The sequence below is a fragment of the Hirundo rustica genome, chromosome 9 (assembly GCF_015227805.2).
Source record: "Hirundo rustica isolate bHirRus1 chromosome 9, bHirRus1.pri.v3, whole genome shotgun sequence".
Lineage (NCBI taxonomy): Eukaryota > Metazoa > Chordata > Aves > Passeriformes > Hirundinidae > Hirundo > Hirundo rustica.
The window spans coordinates 26,281,180-26,306,086 of NC_053458.1; the positions used below are offsets into that span (position 1 = coordinate 26,281,180).

Consider the following 24,907-nt stretch of genomic DNA (forward strand, 5'->3'; position numbering starts at 1 on the left):
TTACAAATTCAGTTAGCTCCCAACAACACATGCTGTTTAAAAAAAAAAAAAAAACCAAACAAAGAAATAGGTGAGTAGAAATTTACCCAGATATGCAATCCGTCTGTGGCCATTTAGATGTAAGACACCTAAATAACAGTTGGCAAGCAGCATTTAGAAATTAGAAATTAATTCTGTGTTTGCCTTAAGAATATATTCAGGAATAATTTAAATTAAAAATGCAAATCTCAATCAACATGGTGGAATTGGAATAATGCTATAACAACTGTAATTTGTTATACACAACAATACATATTCATATGATTTATATACTTAGTGCTATTTTCTGCCTCAGTTGTTGAGAGATTGTTTGCCTGTACCAACATCTATGGAATAATAAAAGCCTTGATGTTTCATATTTTCATCTGTAGACTGGGAAGTAGTAGGAAAAGGCAGTGATCCAAGCAATTCCCATCACTTCTTGACAGAAAGAGAGGAAACAGGGATAAAAGGACAACACTCCAAGGTAGCTATAGCTGAGCATAACTCACAGATGCCTGCTTAGATCTCACTCTTCATACACATAAGTGTATCTTCTGCAGGACTAAAGGTCTTCGGCCTATGAGCTCCTCAAAGGTTTCTGATTAAATAGAATACCTCAGGTACTACCTAAATAACTACACCTAAATAAATACACCAGCTACTACTAGCTAGTGGAAAATCTATTCCTGTCTGGATCACCAAAGGTACCATTAGGGTTTTATCAGGTCATTTTCCCAAACTTAAGCAGATGCTGATGGAAATGCACAGCCTCAAAAACAATATAAATTAATGTCAGGCCAGATGTGGTATCATTTCCGTGGTTCAAATGAATAACAGTGCACGTTAATTCTATACAGACCATCTGTTTAAGGATTTAAATTTTTTCTTCATTAAGGAGACGGGAGAGGAAAGAAAGTTAATGTATTTTGTGCTTTTTTTTTTTCCTCCCCTTAGCTTCCATAATCTTAAATGCTGGAGAATTGTATACCAGAACGGGGCGGGGGGTGGCTGGTGTTTGCAAGTCTGACGCAAATTTTTCAAGTTTCTTTCTCACATCAATCATTTGAGACTGTCCTCTCCGTCCCTTATTTGCCAATAGTTTGCATCTTACCTTGAGAGAGCGTTATGGAAAGCAAAGGTCGTATCAGCAGTTAGTGTAAGTGCTAATAAATCTTTCAGAATTCATTGAGGTTCACTGTTTTACACTACCTGACAATTTCCCCATCTCTGCAGGCAGAACAATACGCAGCTCCAGGGGAATACTAATGAGGGGCAGAAAAGCTGGCACTTGTGGAAAAGTCAGGGCCTAACCATCACACTTGCAGGGCTGTAATCAGTGGAAGGAGGTTGGGGTTGAGCTGATCTGCCCACACCTCTAAAGACTGTCTGTTTAAAAGACAAAACTACCTCTTTTCCTTCTAATTCACAAAGCCTTCAACAACATCAAGGGCTACTTCCTGACCCAGAGAGCTGAATGGATGGATGGTGTGGTAATGAACACCTTGAGCAAAGATGACTGACAAAAGCAGTGAAAATAAATCGACCTGCGGCATTTCAGGTGACCCCTTAGTTGCCTAACGAGCTCCTCGGTTCATAGGAACCTTTGGCTTTGTCTCCCGCAAATTGGTTTACTCAGAACATTCACTGTATTTCCAGGTGGAAGGAGGACTTCCTTGGGAAGCCTGAGCACCCAAACCAGCCCTTCTTCACCCAAAAGCCTGGAACAAGAGCCTATAATCTCATTGTGGTGTGCTAATTATCCTCATCACTGGCTCTGTTGTTTTGCTAAATGGCCTTTTCTGTAGGAACATCATTAAAGCAAATGTCTTTAAGGGATTTGGTTTTGTCCTCTTATACACATCCCACAGTGGTACCCCAGCACCCTCCAACTCCCAAGCTTGCATCTGGTATTTTTGCAAGCCATTAAAGCGTAGTTCCAGCAAACTGGACCATCATTGCATGACATGGTGGGCAGGAAAGAGGGAAAAGTATGAGTGCAAAAGAAAAGGAGGGAAAATAACACTGAGTGCTCGATCCGATAGGTCACACAGGGTCCTACAATCAAGCAGCTTGGAGGTGCTCATTATGGACTTTGGGCTTGTGTCACAAGGAGATAAAATTTCCATAAGAAATAAAAACAGTGAGAAATGTCACTTTCCACGTTATTCTGTGGCAGCAAGAAATATAGAATTTTTTCCCTTAGTTCTCATTTCTGAATGCCCTTGAGGACTGTATTTCTGTGTTTGTGAATAAAGACTGGGGAATGTTTCACAAACAACTATGCGCAAGTGTTCCCTTTATGCTCAAAAAGGGATCTTTATGGAAACCAAATGGTCACAGAGGCACACAAATCTTATCACAGCATCATTCATTTGCCAAGTTTTCCTTTCTGTCCATGAATACAGATGATTGGGGATTCATTAAATAAAAGTACCGTGCACACTCCATTTGGCTTTCCACTTTTAACAAGCTGCATAAGTGACAAGCTTTCACAATAAAAAAACTTGTAATTAAAGGGAAAGTACTAATACATTATTAAAATAATAATATAAAAAAATCTAATTACATGTTAATCAGATGTGGACAAGTATCTGTGGGAATCCCTATTCAATCCAGCCCAAAAATGAGAAATAACTTATCCAGGAAAGTATGGGTTTATTAGCTACCTCATGAAAGCTTTCTTAGAAATTACTAATTCCATGTAATTATTGTAATTGAACCAATTTTTCAAAGTATTCATCAGCCATCCAGTGATAATGGAAGGCAGCAGGTGTGCCTCAAATCATACCTAAAAAATGAGACAAGGGACCTAAATCAAACCCCAAGTTAATATGAAAACTCCCTTTGACTTCATGAAGCAGTGACAGAGCCCAGAAGTCAACACTGTCTCCCTCTGAGTGAAAATTTGGGCAAGGCTGTGGCAGCTACTGCATCTCAGAGTCTTTCTGAGGTGAGAAAATGGTACCCTACCTCAGCTTCCCTGCAGCAAATCCTGAGGCTTTGGGGAGAACATTGACTGTCTGAGCTAGAATTTTCAAATGTGTTCAAAGGACAAACCATTAAGTTTTAGTTTTACTTAGGTCCAGCCCTCCTGAAAGTTGTCAGCTCCATGGCTCTTTGGTAATCAGTGTGATATTGCTCCCTCGAAAGTAAAGATCAGCTATGGTCATGTGAGACAGTTTTCCTAGAGCTGCTAGAGCTGTTAGATCCAATTTTGCCTCAACAATGAATTTCATCACATGGCTGAGCAGCTAATGCTATTTGCATTAGTTAATAGTTAGCAGATAGGTAGCAATACTGAAAAATAATTTTTACCAGTGGATAATCCCTGAAGTAGGATACATGCTGCAGCCAAGCTTTAATTCTTATGCTTTTTATTTTTAGAAACATTTTCTTTCTCTTCAGCATTTAGTTTCCCTATTCAAATGTGCCATGCACAAGAAAGCACTCATTTATAAAACGTGTATATTTGCATGCAAAAATATTCAAAATAATTAAAAGAAATTCAGGTATTTTTGTTACAAATTGCTGGCCAACACACATAAATTGTTCTTCAAATTCTAATGGTAATGCCGCAGAGGTGCTAGTTCCCAAGATAATGACAGAAATTAGCTATTTATTTTTTAAATTAACTGCAGCAAGACAGAAATTCCTCATGTTTCTAGGATGGTCTCCTAAAAAAAGAAGCCTCTGTGAGCCATTTGGGTTGTTACAGAACTCAGCTATCAGCCAAGAGAGACTAGGAGTGCTCTCATTTCCTTTAAAAATGGCTAAGATTCAGTTATGAAATGTATTTAAAAGAACCATTCCTCAGGTGAATAAAGGATTTCAACAAGCCTGTCCTGCTGGAAGGACACTCAATAACCAGAATTATCTTTAATGGTATTACCCACAATGGGATAGAGCTGCATTTCTAAAATGTCAGTTCATTGTGTAATGCCTAGATGAGTAATCACAGGTACTAATTATCTTTCATTTGGAACAATTTATGCTCTCCTTTGAACATTAGGCCTCTTCACTGGATTTCTTCAATCCATCTGGTGACTGGATCCCAATTATCCATGGAGCTACCCTTTCCAGACTAGTCTGTGGGGACTGAAAGATGCAGATTCCATTAAGTTAATGGGAATGACATGGCAAAGCCTCATCATCCCATTTTGAAAATGCAGTCCCACTGGTTAAGTGAAGACTAATTCTAAAAAGGGCAGAGTGACAATATAGGGATTTTCCAACGAACAAAGTAGTTTTAAAGTCTAATAAACTAAAAGATTTGTTGGAAATGCTTGTTACTGGTATTCTGGCTCCATTTTTGCAGGACCCAGATACTTCTGTAAGCTGTTATGTAAATTGTTACAAGGACCACTTACAGAAAAAAAAGTCACTCTCCTTAGCGACTGCATTGGATTATGTAACCTAGAAGTGTGTATTCTATTTCATCTGTTGAAAGCTGTTTTTAGGGTGATGTGTTAACCTTCTTATTCCAGGGGGGAGGGAGGAGGATGCCTTCTGATAATGGCCCAGACATTCAAACCAGGCGTGGCAGTGTTTCTTATCTCTTTCACCACCCCTCCATCCTCCAGGGGGACATTCTTCTGATAATGGGCCATTAGGGCCCACCAATGCCATGACACATTCCATCATCCCATTGGGAGACGCTCCACACAGTGGGGGAGGAGCCAGCTGTTCCCAGCTAGATAAAAACTGGGACTGAAGGACACAAGGGATCCTGTTTTATCACTGGATTCCCGGAGGAAGACAGGACCCGTCTCACCACCACTGGACTTTCTACAGGACCATCTCTACTCCACAGAACCACATCTGTTGCTCCAGGACTTATTTGGACTGCTTCCAACACCCTGACCACCAGGGCGCCAGGTTGTATCCCTGACCCCATCAGGGTTTTTCCAGGATCTTTGTTTGCTTCCTTGCTTGTTTTTTTTTACTACTACATTTGTATTTTCCTTTTTTTTTAATATTCCTAGTAAAGAACTGTTTCACCTATTTCCCATATCTTTGCCCGAGAGCCCCTAATTGCAAAATTATAATAATTTGGGAGGAAGTTTACATTCTCCATTCCAAGGGAGGCTCTAGTTTTTCCTGGCAGACAACTGTCTTTCAAAACCAAGACAATTACCTCAGTGCAGAGAAAAACCCCCCAAAAGACTAGGGGCAGCATACCAGGAGCTCAGGCAAAGGACAGAGAAGATGGCCTTAATCCCCTCAAGCTGCCCCCTTTTTGGTGCAGTGGGAGGAATCTCACCAAATGCCTGTTGCTGTCACACCTTTGGGACTCAGAATAAACTGTCCCTCAGAAAAACATCTCACCTTGACTTAAATTATGAGGATTTCTCAGAAATCTTCAGAAATCTGTTGTGGTATTTAACTACAGGGAGTTATAGCAACTAGATTTCTTCTATTTTTGTGCAGAAAATTCTATACACAGCACCAATAAGGAGAGGAAGGAGTCACAAGACCTGTAGACAAAACCCGCACCCGCAGAGAGCATTGCCCGTCCCAGCAGCTTGGAGGAGGAACAGCTGTGATCAGTTCTTTTAGTCTACTCACACCAAGCTCATCCCCAATACTCCCAAGAATTAACCCTACCTCCCAGGGTAGCTGAGAGCAGGAAATGTGTCCCATATTTCTTGATCAGATTTTCTGTGATCTGTTGAAGGGTGGGGCGCCGTCCCAGCAGCCTGATGTTACGGAAGAACTCGGGGGCAAGTGGCAGTGGGGAGCCAAGGAAATTTCTTCTTTCCACAGCAAGATTGTTTACTTTCCAGCGGCCAAACTCTCTGCAAAACAAAGCAGTTCCCATTCAGAAATGTGTCATTCAGACAAATGTCCTTCATTTGCAAACGACTCTGCTCTGCTGAGTAGCTGGGGGCCACTCATTGGGAATTACAATGGGCCTTGACAGTAATACTCTCTCATGTGTTATAGACAGGACAAGCAACGAGGATTATTTATTAGAGGTGGAGACAGTACTCCATAGTAAAATAATTGTTGGGAAAGAAATAAATAAAAACTAAGCCACTTAGGTTGCTGATGCTCCCATTGGTTTTGTGTAGCCAATGGTGTGTATACAGCTCTAAAACAACCCGATTTGGTAGAAACTGAAATGAAAGCAATGATTTCCCCAAATGTGGACCAGATGCAAAAAGAATTTTTGTTAGAACAAGGTAAATTTTAAAATTGTAACAAGAAAGCATCCATGTCCTTTGCCTTTTGAGGCTAAGTCACTTAGGTACAAAACTGGATAAATTGGATAACTTGAATAAACACTGACACACCACATTTGACCTTACTGGGGTAATTCCAGTTTTTATACTTTTGGCATCCATTTTGAGAAAATGCACAGACAGAAAGACTGATTCCTAAGAAGTGATGATATTTCGATTGTAAGAGAGAAATAAGTGAATTCAAAGATTTGCCCCCTTCCCCTCTCCAACATAAAACAATGACAGCAGGGAAAACAAACAAGCTCATAGCACAGCAAATAACCACATCTTTTATTAGTTTACTTGCCAATTAAGATACCAGATAGAGCTATTAGTAAGAAAGACTCATTGTCCTCAAATCTAGATAAGACAGGCAGTCTTGGCAGTAACTTGGCCTTTCCCACATACAGCAATAGCTGTTTTGGTTACAGACTGGGAATTAAGTGCAAGCAATATGAGGATGCTGCTTTAGCTACCACTTTGTTGAGTTTTTTGTACAGCCACATCAATTAGGATTCCTCTTAGACAAGGCTGAAGAAAAGCAAAGAACTTAGGGGCTTGCAAGACCCTACTGAAGGTCCCAGGTAAATAGAGACAGACGCTCATGCACAGGCTGAACACAGAAGCAGAAATCAAAGATGCAGCAAAACAAGAGTATTTGAGGAGTGCCAGGAGCAAAGGGTTGCCAGCGTCTGAATGACCAGGGCTGTGTAACACATACTCAGCGCTATGATTTTTTTAATACTGTTAAGTCCACAGTTATGGGTAGAACCCAGATAAATACATTTTTGTGTAGACATTCTGCTTTCCAGCATCCTTCTCTTTCTCTGCCAGATCCTGCCTTTCCTCTCAGATGCATTCTTTCTGGCAGATGCCATTTTTAAATCAAGAACAAATGGGAAGAATGACAGTAGGGAGATATTTCTGTAACTTAACTGAAATTTAATGTGATATACCAGTCAAGGGCATGAGGTTAAACAGATCCTCATAGTTCTTAAAGACTCTACACATCACCAGTGTGCCCAAATTAGTATTTGGGAATTGCTTTCTAATAGGAGATTTTCCAATTTAATTGTCAGAATTCGGAGTTTTCTCTCAAAACTTTCCTTTCCTTTTAGGGAAATAGAAGACCTGTTACTTATACTTCATTGAAGCAGAGAGAAATGAAAAAAAAATTACACACAAGTATTTTTGCCTGTAAAGGGAAAAAAATCCTCACTGTGTATATTGATCACAATAATGCAGACACAAATGCAGACCTGGCACTTTCAATGTAATTTTCAAGTGAAAAACAAACCACCAAAAAATAAAACAATTACCAAAAAATCTTTTTTTTTTTTAAATTCTCTGCTTTCTGGTCATATTTTTCATTTGAATACATCAGATAAACTCTAGTTCCTGAACAGACCAGCAAGACAGACTTGCTTTGACACCAAGAATATATTGCAAGTTTTATGTTGCAAAATATTTATTTAATATTTGCCTTGAAGAAACCTTTTGTTCTAAGCTCATTATCTGAGCTGAGGTTCAAACACAATATTAACAGAAAAGATACAATTCTTAACAAAAATTTTGCTGCCACTCTTGATCTGATTTTCATTGTCAGTATTTAATGGCAGAGAAGACCACCCTAATCCCCTCAACCTGCCCCCATTTTAGTGCAGTCAGAGGAATCTCACCAAATACCTGTTGCTGTCACATCTTTGGGACTCAGAAGAAACTGTCTCCCAGAAAAGCATCTCACCTTGACTTAAATTCTGAGGATTTCTCAGAAACCATCAGCAATCTGTCGTGGTATTTAACTACAGGGAGTGCATTCTATTTTCAGCTTGAATATTGCCAATTCCAGTTTCCAATTTTTAGAGCTCTTAATGCACTCTGGGCAACTGAAAATTTTTCTAAATATTAGATACACTCTGTACAAGTAATTGCAGCTCTTGTTTGAATCCTCTCTTAACCTTGGGCTGAGCCTATTGCCTTCTCTCTGTCAACAGTGGGCTCAGACATTATGTCTTACAGCCCCTCTCCACAAGCAGAAAATCCTTTCTTGGAAGAGTGAAACTGGAAACAACAGCCACATCCACAATAAATTCAGAGGGATTTTAGAGTTGAGGTTGCCCTGACCTACTGCAAATCCTTTATTTACTGAATCCAGCGGCTGGGTCATTCTGGCACTAAGAGAAACTTGCCTGGCTTAAGCAAATTTGAGTTCCTTCCACAGTTTTTGCTACAGAGGATTTTTTTTTCCCCCCCATATATTTAGAGAGGAAGTAGGCAAACGCTTTTGTAAAAGTTTCGTCATTCTTTTTTGGTACAGAACATATCAATGGAAATCCTTATTAGCACAGCAAGTGATCATCCTTGGAAATTCACTGCTGAGGAATCTGGGGGGCTAGAATATGGAAGAAGGAACCCTTTTAAAAAGATAACAGTTTTATAATTGTCCACAGACAGAGCTGAAGCTTTTAGAGATTTTAGAAAACAGCTTTTTAATTTTGTTGAGGTATTTCTTAAAAGAAGTATTTTGGAATATGGAGAGATGAAGACCTAAACTCTCTGTGAGAGACAAGAATAAGGTTCATCTCTGAAGAGAAAATAGGGATGCAGGACACTAAAACTGTCTACCTGTCTGCAGGAGCAGGACCTGGATTTGGACAAGCGAGAAGTGATGAGCAGCTTCCAGATCTGAGGAAATATTTCAGACTTCAGAAGGAACTGGGTTTATGAAAGTAAAGTGTAGGAAGAGGGTAAAAGCTGGGATGAAGTTCAGGGTGAGGGGTCACGGTGCATTGTTTCTAGCATGTTGAGTGATGAGGTTTTCACAAATGCTTTCTGGGTCATTAGTAGCTCCTAAAATTAGAGCTGATTTCCCTTTTTAGCAATGGGACTCTATGTAGAATCCTATCCTTATATTCATTTTTATATGACACATAAATATGTCTATCTATATACCTATCTATATAATTTCTGGTTTTAATCTTAAACTTCGCAAGCAAAGCAAAATCAAGATTAAAAACAAACAAGCTTGCAAGCTTTTCCCCACTCTTGTCACCCCTTTCTCTACCTGTCTGTCTTGTAGTCTCTCCAACACAAACTCTCCAGCCCCAAACATTTTGTTTTGTGCCCAATGTGCATTATTCCCCTTCAGAAATTAAGTTCCTCCCTGTCCTAGGGTAACTTTATGATGCCTGTATCCCCAATCGTCTGTTCTGTTTGTGCTGTATATTGAGTCCTGTGCCTTTAAGACTGGTTCTAAGAGCAAGGAGAAGCGCGGAGTTTGTTTTGAGAAAACTGCCTGACTCCTCCACATTCTGCTGCGGACAGCGTGTTCGGCAGAGGCCTGGAGAGACTGCAGGACAGAGATCTTTTTTTTTCTTTGCTTTTAGTTAGTTTCAGCTAGCTAGGGCAGAGAAGTTCCCTGGACTGTTTTTTTCCTTTTTCTTGGAACTGTTTAAACCTGCCCTGGACTAAAAACCCAGGGGAGCACTGGGGGCTGCACCTGCGGCCCACCAGGGCCTGGACCTCGGCATTTTCCAGCAGCACCGGAGGGACTGGGACTGAGGAGAGACTGAGAGAGAGCTGAGATACACCCACGGCAAGGACTTTCTCAATTTGCCATCTCACTTCAGAAGGAGAGGTTTTATTGTTTCATACTATTCATTCTTTATACTTGTATGCACTTCATTTGTTTAGTAAAATAGTTTTTTCCACTTTTCTCCAAAGGGGGTTTTGGTTTTTTTTCCGGACCGGTTGGAGGGAGGGGCCACGTGGGTTTGCTTCCTTAGAGGGATCCTATACAGGGGTTTTCTCCCAAATTTGTCCCAAACCAGGACACTCCCCATTGCCAAAGGCAGACCAGCAGGTCTGATGGAGTTAACAATCTTCCTCTGTGCAGAGAAAATGCTGTTTTCCAGAGTCACTGAGTTCCATTCATCAGGAGAACACCTCCCATGGAATAGCTTGGCATCCGTGCTGGCTGCTGCTCAAGAAAACTGATTTTCCACTGAGAACAACTGGAGCCATGAGAAGCTTGTCCTTTCCTACTCTTCCTCTTCTTCTGCTCTGTAAGAGCCAAGAGTAGCAGCTTCCGTGGTGCTCTCAAGAAGTGGGTGGCAGGTGGTGCCCCCTGTGCTGCTCATCTATTTCCAGCCCACCCAATATGTGATTCCCTGCATGGAGCTCTTTAGAGCTCTTTAGAGCTCCAGGCAAAGCCTGTTGTGGAGAAGGGTAATGGCTCAGAGTTCCCAGGCTTACTCAAGAGAGAGGAAATCAGTCAGGCTGGCTCCTAGGATGAAGTCTGTAATAGAATAATATTATTATCATAAGTAGAACCCAAGGCTATGGGCAACATTCTCTTCACCTTCCCAGATATCAGAGCCATGGATTTGCATGTGCTGCTACAAAGCTGATCCCTGGCTGTTGGCTGCCATGGCCATGGGAGCCCTGGAGCTCAGCAGGGCTGATTCTGACTGCGTGGACCACAGCCTGTCTCCTGCCAGAAGTTCTGCTGGGGATGTTAGGTTGAAGAACAACCTGCCAGAGAGTCAGTGTGGGATGAAAAGGAGAACAGTTTAAAATGCCGTTCTCATTTCAACACTATTTCTTTTATTAATGACATTGAGAGAGATGTTTAATCTCAGGAAACCATTAGTGTTCTGACAGGAAAGACCTGTTAGTAAAGTATCATACAAGTTTTGGATGAATTTTTGTCTTCAAAAAAGCTTAAATTGCCATGGGATCGGAAAGGAATCCTAGGGCACAGGCCAATAAGGACTGTCAATGTCCCTTTTGAGTTTCAAGTTGTAGGGGTTTTTTTTTCCAAATGTCTACATTGATTATACATTTGCTTCTATCACTGTATTAATTTCAGTATATTTTAAATCTTATGGTATGTGGAGCTATAAGGAAAGCTCTCTATAAAATGTCTAGGTAAAGGAAATTTTAAAAATGCCATTGTACTCTAAAATGGTAGTGTGAGGAGATTTGGAATAACACAAAAGAACTCTTCGGTGTTTCTTTCTCTTAATGCCTTCTAAATGAGACACTTTCACTCTTGGATGGTGAGAACATGACTGCTTTGTATGGACTGGAATGACAGTGGGAGCCTGAATCCAAAGTTTTCTCATGTGACTGCAAGTTCTGCTGCTAGCAGGAAAGTTCATTGAGAGAATATATGGTGTTCTTCTCCTCCTACCTTCTTTAAAAGCCTGAGGATTTCTCATGCCTGAGGCCATGGCTTGAATAAGGTCAAGATGAGGTGAAAGTAGTTTCATTTTATACTTTTATGCTTTTAAGCTTTTACCTCCTAGCAGTTCCAAAACAGGAAATACAGAAAATATTTGCTAGGGGGAAAAAAAAAAACAAAAACCCCACACCTTTTAAAGAGAGGATTCACCCAGATGTGGACAGACCTAGAATCAGATAATATCCAAGACTCTGTTATTCACAGATTGTTAAGTGAAAAAAATCCTTCTTACCAGCACAGGTCGTACAAATTTCAATCCTTATTTCAACCAGTTAAACAATGGACAATCTGCCACAACCTTTACTAAACACTTGTTATGGTTGATTTTTCTATCCAAGGTGAAAAAGAAGGAAATTAGTTACATTGTGGCTGAGCAGCCTCCTGAAAATCTCTGCTTTTGTTTAGAAACATGACAATAGAGAAAAATATTGCAATATGAGCAAAGTAAACAGAACAACTTCCCCTGAGGAAAAGAAGCAGGATCTGATAGTACACAACACAACTCATCTATGTCCCTTAACATTTTCAATTATCTACATGTGCTGATCAGAAAGAAAAACATTCGGGATATAATAAGCTCCTTTTAAACATATTTGCACTCGATGAAATGGAAAGTATTTCTTCATAAACTTTATGCTTGTATTTGTTTGACATTTTGCCAAGGTCAAAACAAAAAGTTTTACTGAACATATGCATTTTTTTCCATATTATTGCTTTTTACCTTACAGTGAATAAGTACTATCAGTAGGATTTCTTTTTATCCTAATATCTTTTTATCCTAGTTTTTTTTTTTTTTTTTTTTTTTTTTTTTTTTTTTTTTTTTTTTTTTTTCCTTTCTATGCTTTTTTCACCTTATCAGCTTCCTAGGACTTGAAATTCTACTTCCAGAACTAGAATCCATCAGTATCAGCTTCCCTGTCTTCATGCATTATGCATATGAAATAGGTGGAAACGTATTAATGAATTTTAATTAAAAAGTACATACATTATACCTAGAATGTACTCAAATACATTTCTTTTTTATGACTACTGATAGCCGGATTACTGCATCAGCTCCTATGACACCAATGATTTCAAACCTCTCATCTGTCATGAACATCAAAGGAACACAAGAGGAAGAAAAGTGTCTGTCCTTTTGTGCATGTCTGATTGATATCTAGCCTCTATAACATAAGTACTGAAGAACTTCCTTCTCTGATGAAATCCAAGAGGGAATTAATTCTGTATCTTGTCCTGTGGCATTCCTGTTTGCCTTTCACCCAGAGTGTGTGATTAACTTCCCAACACCTTTGTGTACATTCATTCAGGAAATCACCATCCAGACATTTAACAGGACCTATCTTCGTACAAAGGTATTTGCACAAAATCAGTAGATCCTAATGGCTAAATCCTATTTACCTCCTGCCTCAGAGGCAGCTCGATCACCAGGCAGCACAGAATAAAGCAGAAACACACCTACCAGGAGCACATTGCAAATGACATTGCAAAAGGGATAAACAGCAAGTACGGTACTTCAGAACTGAAATGTGATTGTATGAAAGACCTAAGAGTGAGGAACTGCTGAATTGTCTTGTAAGGTCTCACCAGTTTGCATAGGCTTGTAAAAGAAGGATTAAATTCCAAGCAAATGATTCATTAATTCTGCATGTGATAGTAGTGTCAGGGAGCAGAGAGGAAAGGGAGAATTCCCAGTAAATCACACCCTTGCCTCTACTGCATCTGAAATAGAAAATGAGTGGGATGCTTGGGAGGTGTTTTGTATAGGCTGAGTAAGTAGGAAATAGATTTTGCACCTCTATTATATTTCTGGGGCTCATTTTTCAGATGTGCTCTAGCCTGTAGGTACTTGGCATGCAAATGTTTTAGAGGTGAATGCCAAGAGGATGGGGCCAGACCCCTCAGTCGTGCCCAGAGACAGGACAAGGGGCAAAGGGTACAAACTGAAACACAGCAAGTTCCACGCAAATACGAAGAAAGAGTTATTTTCTTTGAGGGTGGCAGAGTATTGGACAGGCTGCCCAGAGGGGCTGTGGATTCTCCTCCCATGGAGACATTCCAAACCTGCCTGGGTGTGATCCTGTGCTACTGCTCTGGTGACCCTGCCTTAGGCAGGTCTTGGACTGGGTGATCTCCAGAGGCCACTTCCAACCCCAGCCAGTCTGGGAACCTGTGAAAATGATAATAACAACTTTGGTTTACTGCCTGCAGGTAAGATGGTTACACATTTGGAGTCAAAGGTAGTTGTTCATCCAAATAATTACAATAATCCATCCACAATGGTTTATATATTTATTCTTCCCTGCAATAAGTAGTAATTTCATGGTTTGTCATAGAGGGATTGGAAAACTGTTCCTTCTCCCATGACAGTATCAAGAGAGTTTCCAGCACCTTGTACATGGAAATTCAAAGCATCCTTTTTTCCCAGTTCACATCTGCTCATAGGAATAATTTATTATCTAAACAGGTAACAGGTAAAATGGTGCACTGGTTTAGACTGGCAGAAGACAAATGAAATCCAAAAAATTCTTCTGACTGGGAGATTCTTGCCCTTTTTTTTTCTTCTTCATTTTATTTGTGACGGTTATGAAAGCCAATGTTGCCTGAAATCCAGCATGAGGAAAGGGTATGGATTTATACTTTGTAAATGGGACAAACTGTTTCACTTTCCAAGACGAAGGTATCTTATCTATAGCCAAAACAGTAACTAACCTTTAGAATGGAGAAGACTGCCCTGGAAAAGAGCTTTTTGACACAATAAGAAGAGTTATGAGAAAGAGAAGCAAAAAGATCTGTTTACAGTCTTTTTGCCTAACCTTAAGAGCCAATTGATATTATGATATCTATATATATAGTTGATATAACTGTCCCTGTAGTTAATTGTACAGGAGGGGAAAAAAAAAAAAATCTGGATCCTAAAAAAAAAAATGAAACTCAAAAGTCTCTGGAGATCTCATTGGGGCTGGACTTTAGGGATTTGGCTACACCTCATACTGCTTCAAATTCAGCAGGAAAATCATGTTCTTCTTCCATCTCCTTTTGTCCTGACTAAAAAGAAAAAGAATTGAACCATGTTTCTTGTAGAGATAAGGAAGAAATTTAAATCTGTGGAAGTGTTTTAGTGCATAAATCAACACATGAAAATACAGTTTATGAAGACTGAATTATCATAAAGGTCTGTTGGAGAAAATAAAAAAGAGCAGAAGATTCATAGATTCAGTATTGATGGATACTTCCAGATGAATCGCAGGGGAAACACAAACTGCTAAAATTCTTCGTCATTGTGTGATAGAACTCATTGTTGTAATGCATTAATTTGGTTTATATTGTGTTTCATCGGATTTGTAGTGTTTTCCCTGTTCCCCTTGGAAACTATCACGTGGTTTGTCCCTGCTCAGCAGTGCCCACCCCCACACTGGAATGTAACCCAACTCTGTTCCACTCCCACTTTATCCCTGACTGGGCAGTGGCTTGTCCCTGCCTTTGGGCCCTGTCCCCGGGGAAAAGCCCTGGGACCAGGGGGCTCGCTCTCTCTCTGGCACGGCGTGGACGGGAAAACAACTCCAGCTGGCAGGACTCCAGAATACAGCCGTGATATTCCCCCGGTGAGAGAGCGGACTCCTTCCTTTTGCCATCGGCGGTCATCTGGTCTCATAAAGAAACACCACAACTCATAGTCTCAAAGTCTTTGAAATGCCTTCTACTACCATTTTTACAACTTCAGTTTCAGAACTACAAATTGTTCTGTAGTACTGGGCAATGGAGAGGCGTACAGACAAACCCACACCATGATAAATGATCCCAAATTTAAAAGGAATGTTCTTACTCACCTTAGTTCTCATTTGAAAAATGAGGCACAGTCAGGCTAAGAATTCTGGCAGTGCTGTGAGCCATGACCTCCTTCTACCCCATACCCAGAGCCAAAAAAAACCTCTTTATGACCTGGATAGTGTGGCAGGGAATACGAGTTCTTAAAGCCTTTGGAAGCTGTTTGCTTGCTTGTTTCTGGGATGTTACTGGTGTTGAGGATTGGCTTGTGCTTGGTGCCACAGAGACCAAATTGCCTTCCATTCAAAACAAAAGATGATGTTACTCCTGACTGCCTAAAAGAGGGGGAAAGTACCTAAATTGTTGGCTTCAAACAAAATATATAGTCTTAAATATATTCTCAAAGAAATACTGATCCAAAGCCTTATTTATGAAGCTGTATATAAAAATCTAGAATTGTTCCTTTTCCAGGAAGAATGTTGTATAAACTTAATCTTCTACATTGTAGATTATTTGACTATTGGAATATTTTCCATTCAATTCATAAGTTTATCCTCCCAAAGTGGAAGCTTTTTATCTCCCGTTTGATGCCAGCAGTGCTATTTACAGCACTGATGGATGACAGTTACTTAACCTGCACTTGAATTTATAACGGCAGTTGTTTCTACCAACCCTCTGGGATGAGTCTGGCTTCACACAAGTGTAAATCTCACAAACACGTGCATAAATGCTGTCTTGATATTGTGAAATATAATAACTGCATGATTGTTGTCTGTAGCTATTCAAATTTTTGAAAAGAGTAGAAGGTAAAACAAAATATTTCCTGAAAATGCTTTGGTGTTTTATTTGTTTGTTTATGGCTCAGCTCTAGGGGGAATGTGCAGCTGATCTTTGCATCTAAATGTTCTCTTCCTATGCAATTGTTGTTTCATTGGTAGCAGGAAATGCTCAGGTCTCTACGTGCACACAAAAAAATTAAGTCAAGAATTCTTATTCAGCATATGAAAATGTTTCTACCACAGCAATGAATGCTTTTCTCTTTTGGGAAAATTGTTTGTATTAATTCTGTATGTATTAATATGTATGTATGTATGTATGTAATGTATTAATAAAATTTGGAATTTTATTTTATTCAAAATGGTCCTGATCTTCTTTTTTCCAGTGGACTAAATTGCAACTATCTCTAAAGAAGCAGTGGAATTGCACTGGTGAGCTACATGGAGAATCAGGGCAAGAAAGTTGTCAATATAATTCCAGATTACAAACACAGGGCTTCCTAATGCGCTTAACTGAATCAAAGCATTGGATGGGAGTTCAGTTATTAATTTCTGCCACAGAAACACCGAAGTGTTAAATGTGTTCTGTGAAATTATAAAGCCTATATTTATCTTCATTTATCTTCCCAGAATCCCAGAATGGTTTGTGTTGCAGAGACCTTAAAGCCCATCCAGTCCCACCCCCTGCCATCTGCAGGGACATCTTCCACTATCTCAGGTTGCTCCAAGATTTGTTCAACCTAGACACCAATTGGTCTTGGGCACTTCCAGAGATCCAGGGGCAGCCACAGCTTCTCTGGGCACCCTGTGCCAGGGCTGCCCCACCCTCACAGGGAAGGATTTCTTCATAATATCTAATCTAAACTTACTCTCTTCCAATGGGAAGCCATTTCCCCTTGTCCTGACAGCCCAGTTCCTGATGAATTGTCCCTCTCCTGTTCCCTGTAGCCCCTGCAGACCCTGGAGGTTGCTGTGAGGTCTCCACACAACCTTCCCTTCTCTGGGCTGAGCATTCCCAGCTCTCCCAGCCGGGCTCCAGAGGAGAGGTTCTCCAGTGACCTCAGCAACTTCATGGCCTCCTCTGGACTTACTCCAACATTTCCATGTCTTTATTATGTTGAGAACTTCAGGACACAGAGATCCAGGTGGGGGCTCACAAGTGTGGAGTAGAGAGGAGGATGCCCTTCCTCAACCTGGTGGTCACAGTGCTTTGGGTGAGCCCTGGACTCTGTTGGTTTCTGGGATGGGAGCACTCAGGGCCAGCTCACAGGGTGTTTTTTCTCACCCAGCATCTCCAAGTCCTTCTCCCAGGGCTGCCTTCAGTCCTTTCTCTGCCCAATCTGTTGGTACATTTGTGATTGCCCTAACCCTGGTGCAGGACTTTGCACTTCACTTTGTGGAAGCCATGAGGTTCACACAACGCCAGCTCACCGACCTGCCCAGGGCCTCCGGTCCATCTCTCAGTCCTTCCTGAATGGCAGGGATGTGGAAATTACATGAGGTGGGGAAACAAAACCTTCAGGTCTCTGGGAATTGTGCAAAACTGGGTAGGTCAGCTGGTGGTGTACCTTGTAATACATCCATCGGAGAATTACATGTTTTGTATGCAACAAGACCTATTCTGAAGCTCAAGCTTACATTAAAAATTGTGAGAAAGATACTTAACCCCTCTACAGAGTCCAAATAGGAGCTTTTTAAAGAAGCTGAAATGAAGCTCTACATAATTACTATTGTAAAATGTATGTATTCAAAATGCATTACTATAAAATTTCTGTGCCTCTGAATTAATTTCATTATCACTCCCAGCACCTACATAGAAGAGGTCTTAGAGAGAAAAATAAAGAAGGTTTTGGAAAATTTCAGACGGGATATAAACACCAGAGGGAGATAAAATAGTATTAATAATGTCATGTAATTATCATCTACACTGAATTTTAGTTATAATACCTCAAGTCCTTACACAGAGTGGGAGCGACTGAGACTTTATGCATCCAGCAGAGGCTGGAGCAAGAACTGCAGACCAGGGTCATATTTTACAGCCAATACATTTCATATTCTCCCAAACATTTAGCTATAGGCAGGATTATTCTGCCTTTCTCTTCCTTTTCTTTTTCATGGAACATAAGTGTTAACATATTTGGGAGCAGCAATAAGATAAACAAACCAGTTGAAATGAAGAAGGGGCACAATAATTTAACTAAAACTAGAATAAATATTATAATTTATCTTCCAGGTATATCTGAGGTTGATTAGCCAATAATTTCAGATTATTAGCCACAGTATAGCAACCATGCTTTGGGCGACATTGTCCTTGCCGCTGTTCTGCCTCAGGCTTATGGTGATGAGGGCCTACATGAACACTGCAGGTTTTTCCTAGGAAGCTTGCTTAGGAAGAAGCAGAATGAAACATGGCTCTACAGATCTAGAAATAAATCCAAGATGAACTGACTTCCCAGTCCATATGCCCAACAGATGTGACAGTGTTTATTCTCCAACTTCTTTGTGTAAGGAACAATGCTGAGCAATTACCAGGGATTCAGTTTTGTCCAAAATGAAGTTAACATTTGCTCTTAATGTCTCGGCCAAGATGGTTTTTGTTTGGTTGCTTGTAGCACTTGCCAGCTCTGCAATGCTGCCAGGAAAAAACACCAGTGTACCTCTGCAGATTGTGGTGCTTTCCCTGAATCGAGATTAAGTGTTAAATATAATCCAGTGTTTTATGGATAATAAGAATATGTTCCATTAAATGAAAGGTGTGAGAACAAATGAGGTCATTCATATCATGCTTGTGGGCAATGGCAGTGCACAAGGCAAACCTGCTGACACAGGGTCCTGTGAGCAGTTACGAAATCTTGCCCTTTGAGCTGCCAGCTTGAATACAGTTCAAGGTGCAACAAGACAGGCATTTTCGCCATCTGATACTTAGCAGTGACCAGTGTGAAGGGGCTCCCAGCTTCAGTTCCTGGGGGATATGGATATATAGATATATGGATATATATATCCCAACATACTGCAGGAGCAAGCAAATCAGCATATCCATAAACAGTCTCATTGAAAACAAGGCAGAAACACCAGGGTTTGCTCTTCCTGTCTCACAGCATATAAGCAGTGGGAAAAAGAGACAGGATGGTTGAGATTTTCCTTTCACCAAGATAAATGCTCACTTTGGGCTGCTGGTGCCTTGAGTTTTACAAGGTTACCCTGCCTGAGTGAGAAACTCACAGCCACCAATATGTGCAGAGACACGTTCTCTGAGCTGGACCAAGGGTGGTACAGCCTGTGCTGGTTCTTGATGGGCTTCACACCACATATGTTGAACAACTTCCCTCCCCCCTGAACCTAGGACCAGGTGAAATCAGGTCAAAGAGCAGATTAGCAGCTATCCAAACAGCACAGAAGCAGAAATCTCCCTGACATGAGACTCCTTGCTTATAAGAAGTAGTTCACACACAAACAAAGCCACGAACCCACAACCTCCCTATCCCCCGCTGTGCCATCCCTGTCAGGTAGGAAGGGGCAGAGGTAAATATTCCTATGATTTGAGGAATATCTTGATTTTGATATCTCAAATATCCCAAATTTGAGGAACATCTCTCCTTTTGATTTCCTGGCAGGTACTCCAACACTGCGTCACAGGCCTCAAACAACTGCTCAGACACTCAGGACAGAACCACCCTCTTCATTACTCTGCATTCTGCTCATCCTAAACCTGACACTTGTGTGTGGTTGGGCTTTGACTCCTTGGCACAGGTCCGCCTCAGAGTGGTGATAATCCTTCCTCTCTCACAAGACCCACATGCATCCACACCCATGGGTGGTCTGTAGCAACAGTGGTCTCACCACAATGAAACCACAGCAGAAAAGGCAGAAAAGTAGGCTTCAAGAAGAAATTCATAACTCCCACAAGAGCTCTGTGCTTCATCTGATCTCCTCTTGGAAGTGAGGCATGTCACCTGGAGCCCACATCGTGTAACCTTCTCCAGGGACCATCCTGAGCATTTTTGTGTTTTGGGTGGTTTTGGGTTTATTGGGGGGTTTTGTTTAGTTTTGGTTTTTAGTGGTCTTTTCTTGGTTTTTGTGGGGGTTTGGGGTTTTTTTTAGGGGTTTTGGTTGGTTGGTTGGTTGGTTTTGGTTTTTTTGTTTGTTTTGGTTTTCTGTTTGTTTGTTTTGTGGGGTTTTTTTGTTGTGGGTTTTTTTGGGGGGGTGGGGGGGTGTTTGGTATGGGTGTTTTTTTTGTTTTTTGGTTTTTTGGGTTTTTTTTTAATTTTTTGTTGTTGTTGGGTTGGTTTGTTTGTTTGTTTTCCCAAGGAGGTTAAAGCACAAGGAAAATACGTGGATATCCTGCTCTGAACCTGGATAAGACCAAAAATGCCCTTGATATAAAGAATTAGGAAGCGGTCTTGGATCCAACAATTCCGGCATAGTCATGAGTCCCTGCACCCTTTCAAGAGAAACTTGACCCAGCAGCAGCTGCACAGATAGGAACAAACGCTTTCTTCACCTCTTTAACCCAAATAAGCACACGAAATTCGCTGCCAAATAGGGGCTATTTAAATGCTAATTGGGGCAGCAGGTGATTTCATTTCCTCTCTGATTTTTCCTTGAAACAGAAATAAAAACTGTTGCAGCAATCCAAGCCTTTTTCGTTATGAAAATGGTTGATTTTGTTGTAATTTGTTCTGTGTGGTATTTCTGCATCTTGTGATAACTAATGAAATTTCTGAAATTGAAGGAAATCACAGGAAAAAAAAAGATCTCCACATCTTACATCCGTGTCACATAAAAATTAATTTACTGAACCAAAGGAAACTTAAAAGTTGTAATAAATCAAATACTTTTCACTTGCACTGTAATTTTTAATCTATTTTATGATTAATAATTTAGTACACCTTGGCTTATGGGAAAACATAATAAAAATATAAAATATTAATGATACAAATTTCAATTTTCTAGTGGCATTTTCGTAACGTTCTGCATACACAAGTTAACACTTCTACAACTCACAAAATGAGAGAAAATTTTTGCCTCAAATAATTGAAGACCTCATTGTAGTCTGCTACAGTCTTCCACAGAAACTCTGTACCCTCAGAAATCATCAGGAACTGGAAAATCTCTGTGCTGTGGATCAGTTTGGAGTCCCCATGGCAGAATCTGATCTGTAAGTATCCATCTACAGCCGCAATAAATGATGCAGGTTTGTGTATCTCAGCACAACAAGAGTGATCACAGTCATTTGGCTGACTGTAGTAGACCCAGATTTTCAAAGGGTTTGCTGTTCCTGGTGCTTTATCAAATTAGAAAGGATCCTACAGAGATTATCCTCAACCTGCTCTTTATAAAAATTCTTATTATTGAGTAGAATGATAGAAAGTATATTCATGAAATACCCAGACAATCCTAAGCTGAGAACCCTGGAAAGTACTTTGGAAGTTTTAGAGAAACCAGAGAAGAGGATGAAAATTGAGAATATTACATGATAAAAGGTAAGGCACTATGCTGAAAAAAGAGAAAATACCACAAAACGTGGGGGTCAGCATTTTTTCCCAGGCAATTAGTAATAGGACAAGGGAAAACGGCCTCAGGTTGTATCAGAGGAGGTCCAGGTTATTAGGAAACGTACTTTTGCTAAAAGGAAGGCATCAAAACAGGTTGCCCAGGCGCTGGTGGAGTCACCATCCCTGGAAGTGTTGAAAAAGTGACTGGATATGGTGCTAAGAGATGTGGTTTACTGGGTCTGATGGGGTTCAGTCAAAGGTTGGGTTCAGTGCTCTTGGAGGTCTTTCCCATTATATAATTTTATGAAAATAAATAATCAAGCAAGTAAAAAATATGGTGAAATACAACACATTTCCAAAAAGTTCACCTAATTATTTTTGAAATCCATTGCAACCTCCAAAAATTCTAACTTAAAATAAGAAGGTTTTACATGTGACAACAAAATAGCCACATCACTTTCAAAGGGCTGCTAAGGTTCCAATCCCCAAAGAAATAAAATAAAAAATAAATAAAATAAATAGCCACTTAAATCCTTTTCAAAATAACAAGCAGATAAAAAAAAGGTTGCACAGTTGGTTCTTATTGGAGAACACAAGACTTCCAGTGAAATAGGAAATGTTATTGAGAAACAGGAGTTGAACAATTGCTCACTTAGGAATGAATAACTGTATTTGGGGCAAAGGAGGCAGAACAAGAGCTGTGTCTCAGTGCCTGTACATGCTTTAGCATAGGAAAGTCTTGGTCTGTTGGTGAGTCTCAATGCACAAATTAATAATATTCACAGTTATTGTGCTATCCTAACTCAGTAGTTTCTGAAAAGTAGAGGAACGTTATCACCAAGGAAAATAAGGGACTATCAGCAAAAGAATGGGGTTTAATTATACTTTATGCAAAGCAGGTTTGTTACGAGCTGATACAAGAATATAAAATAAAAGAAATTATTAAGTGCTGATTATAATTGCTATGTTTTGTAAAGGATCAGTCATGTAGTGGGTGCCACATTATGCAAGGGGAATTATTCCAAAATGCCAGAGTGGAGCCGTAGTCTAGAGCTGAGAATGTTATTTTCACTGAAAATGTTAAATATGCAGTAGAAGCTGCCTGTTTCAGCATTTCAGTAGATTTACTGTGCTTAGATAAAATGTTTTGTTTTAGTGATATTGAAATTATTTCAAGATTACTTTTTAATCAACTATAATTTTATTTAGGCTGGTATTTTTTCTAAAGCTGACACATTTTGACTCAGAGACACCAAGGAGATGTCATTTTAATTACAGAGAAGTTGGGCAATTGAAAGCTTTATCATGTAAATTTTTATCCTCATGGGATTAAAAATAAGAAAAAGTGCATATATATATAACTTTTTATTACTATTAAGCTCTAGGCTTATTTGAATCGTTTCAGTTATTAAGATTCTGAGTTATCATTTCATCTCACACCCAAGAAGAGGAGGGGAAGAAATTATGTATATTCATACAAATAGCAGCGCTCATAGAGAAATTGCTGGAACCCTGGAACCATGGGGTTCTTTGTGTTTGGGGTTGCAGAAGAGGAGTAGCCAGTCCTGCCTGTGACAGCAGGAACACGTGGCTTCCTGCAAAGCAAACAAGGGGGTTTTACTGTGGGGATTTGAGAGAAGCCTCACAGAACAAAACTTAATTTGTGTGAAGCGTTTTTCTCCTTCAGCTCTTGCATTATGTCATTGCATCTTCTACTACATTGTTCAGTAACTGCTTGCAGCACAACCATGCAAAAGTGTTAATTTTGTTTACACCACTGCTGCAGACTAAAGTGCTTTCTGGCAGCTTATAGCAATCATACAGCTCCTGAAAATAAAGCCTCCTTATAAACACTGTAAGGATTAACCCTTATAAAGGATTATTTCAGGTGAACGCGCTAACAGGTGACCCTTTAGAAGATTATGTCCTCTGTGAGAAGGAAAAGAGAAGGAAAAATGCCTCTTTCAAACTGGAGGGTTGTTTATCAGGAAACAGCATTTCCAGGCTTTCCGTGGGTCTTTCATAAACTGCATTTGCAGGAATTCAGCTGTGCCTGTAACCCAGGGATGGTCACTGCCCTGGAAGCTGGGCATGGAGGCACAAGCAGCTCTTCCCGGGCAGGCATTGACACAGGTGGAATGTGCTGCCAGGAGAGAGCAAAAGTCGAGGATGGGCAAGCAGCAGCAATCCCCAGGTGAGGCGTAGAGCCTTCCCAGAACCCTGCCGTCAGCAGCAGAGATCTTTGGGAGTGCTGAAGTGGCTCAGATCCCTGACAGGATTCCTGTCACCCTGGGGGCAGAGGGGATTCATCCTGCATTAAACATTTACAAGGCTCACGAATGAGCCGTACAGGAGGAAATATGAAAGCACCAAAGATGTGCTGAAGATTCCAGGAATGCCCTGCCTTAAGATCTTTGACGATAACATCTTGGGAATGTGGAACTGAAATGTTGTTTTAAGGTTCTATTTACCTTAAATAATCTTTAGGCTTTTTAAGTCAAAATATTTTTCTACTTCATTTGTTCAGCCAACAACTGGAATGCAAATGGTTTTGTGCAGTGGACAAGACCTGGCATCTCCGTTTGAGCTCTGATCTCATCTTTATGGGGAGCTAAGCCTACTCTCTGTAGGTATTTCCTGTCCTTACACATTTACACTGTATCAGAAAAAATATTTTCTTTTTCCTAGCAAGTGTTCTGGGATACAAGCTACATAGTAATCAGTATGTACCTGACCTTATGCTGTTTGGGAAGCAGCTTTAGGTATTTTAAGAAGAAAATGTGTTTTAAGAGTCTCATATAGCAGTTGCCAATTGCACTTGTTTAAACAGAGAAACCCTTCTAGCCTCAGTTTTCCCAGCTGGAAAAATATTGAGACATCTATGGAAGTCATAATACCTGTATGAATAAAGTGTTATTGAAAGTACAATAGGATGGGATTTTAAATGGGTTTTCCAGCATTATGTTCTTTCTGCAAAAATAATGCTAAATGCCCTTTGATCTGTGTAGCGTAGAGGTTCCTTTTCCCTTGTGATTTTAGAGGGTTTTATTTCACATCCACGCAGCAATGGAGTCCCTAGCTCCAAGCAGCCACTGCTGCCCCTAGAAGGCATTGTTTCTGTTCTCCCTGAGATGCTCCTGTGGTAATTATCTGTATCTCTGTGCAGATGTAGTTCAGCCTCTGAGCTGAACTCTGATAACGAGACAGGATATTTGGCTCTGCCAGCATAATTTCTTAGCAAAGTGATAACCATGGCATAATAAGATGGTCTGAGCCATGTATTAATAACTACTCAATAATCAAAGTTGACAAGATTCAAGTATATTTAGTTCCACAGGCAGGCAGGCCCTATCACTTACACAAGCATTTAACATTTTTGGGAAG

At 40.3% G+C, this 24,907-nt stretch overlaps 1 protein-coding gene across 3 annotated transcripts in view; it reads right to left on the reverse strand.

The window, feature by feature from the left end:
• Positions 1-24,907, reverse strand: part of BRINP3 (BMP/retinoic acid inducible neural specific 3) — a 202,926-nt gene that overhangs the window by 83,582 nt on the left and 94,437 nt on the right. For all 3 annotated transcript variants that reach the window (XM_040072906.2, XM_058421736.1, XM_040072907.2), the window contains exon 3: positions 5,626-5,816. In XM_040072906.2, the coding sequence (XP_039928840.1) occupies positions 5,626-5,816 (191 nt within the window). The remainder of the gene's footprint in view (positions 1-5,625; positions 5,817-24,907) is intronic.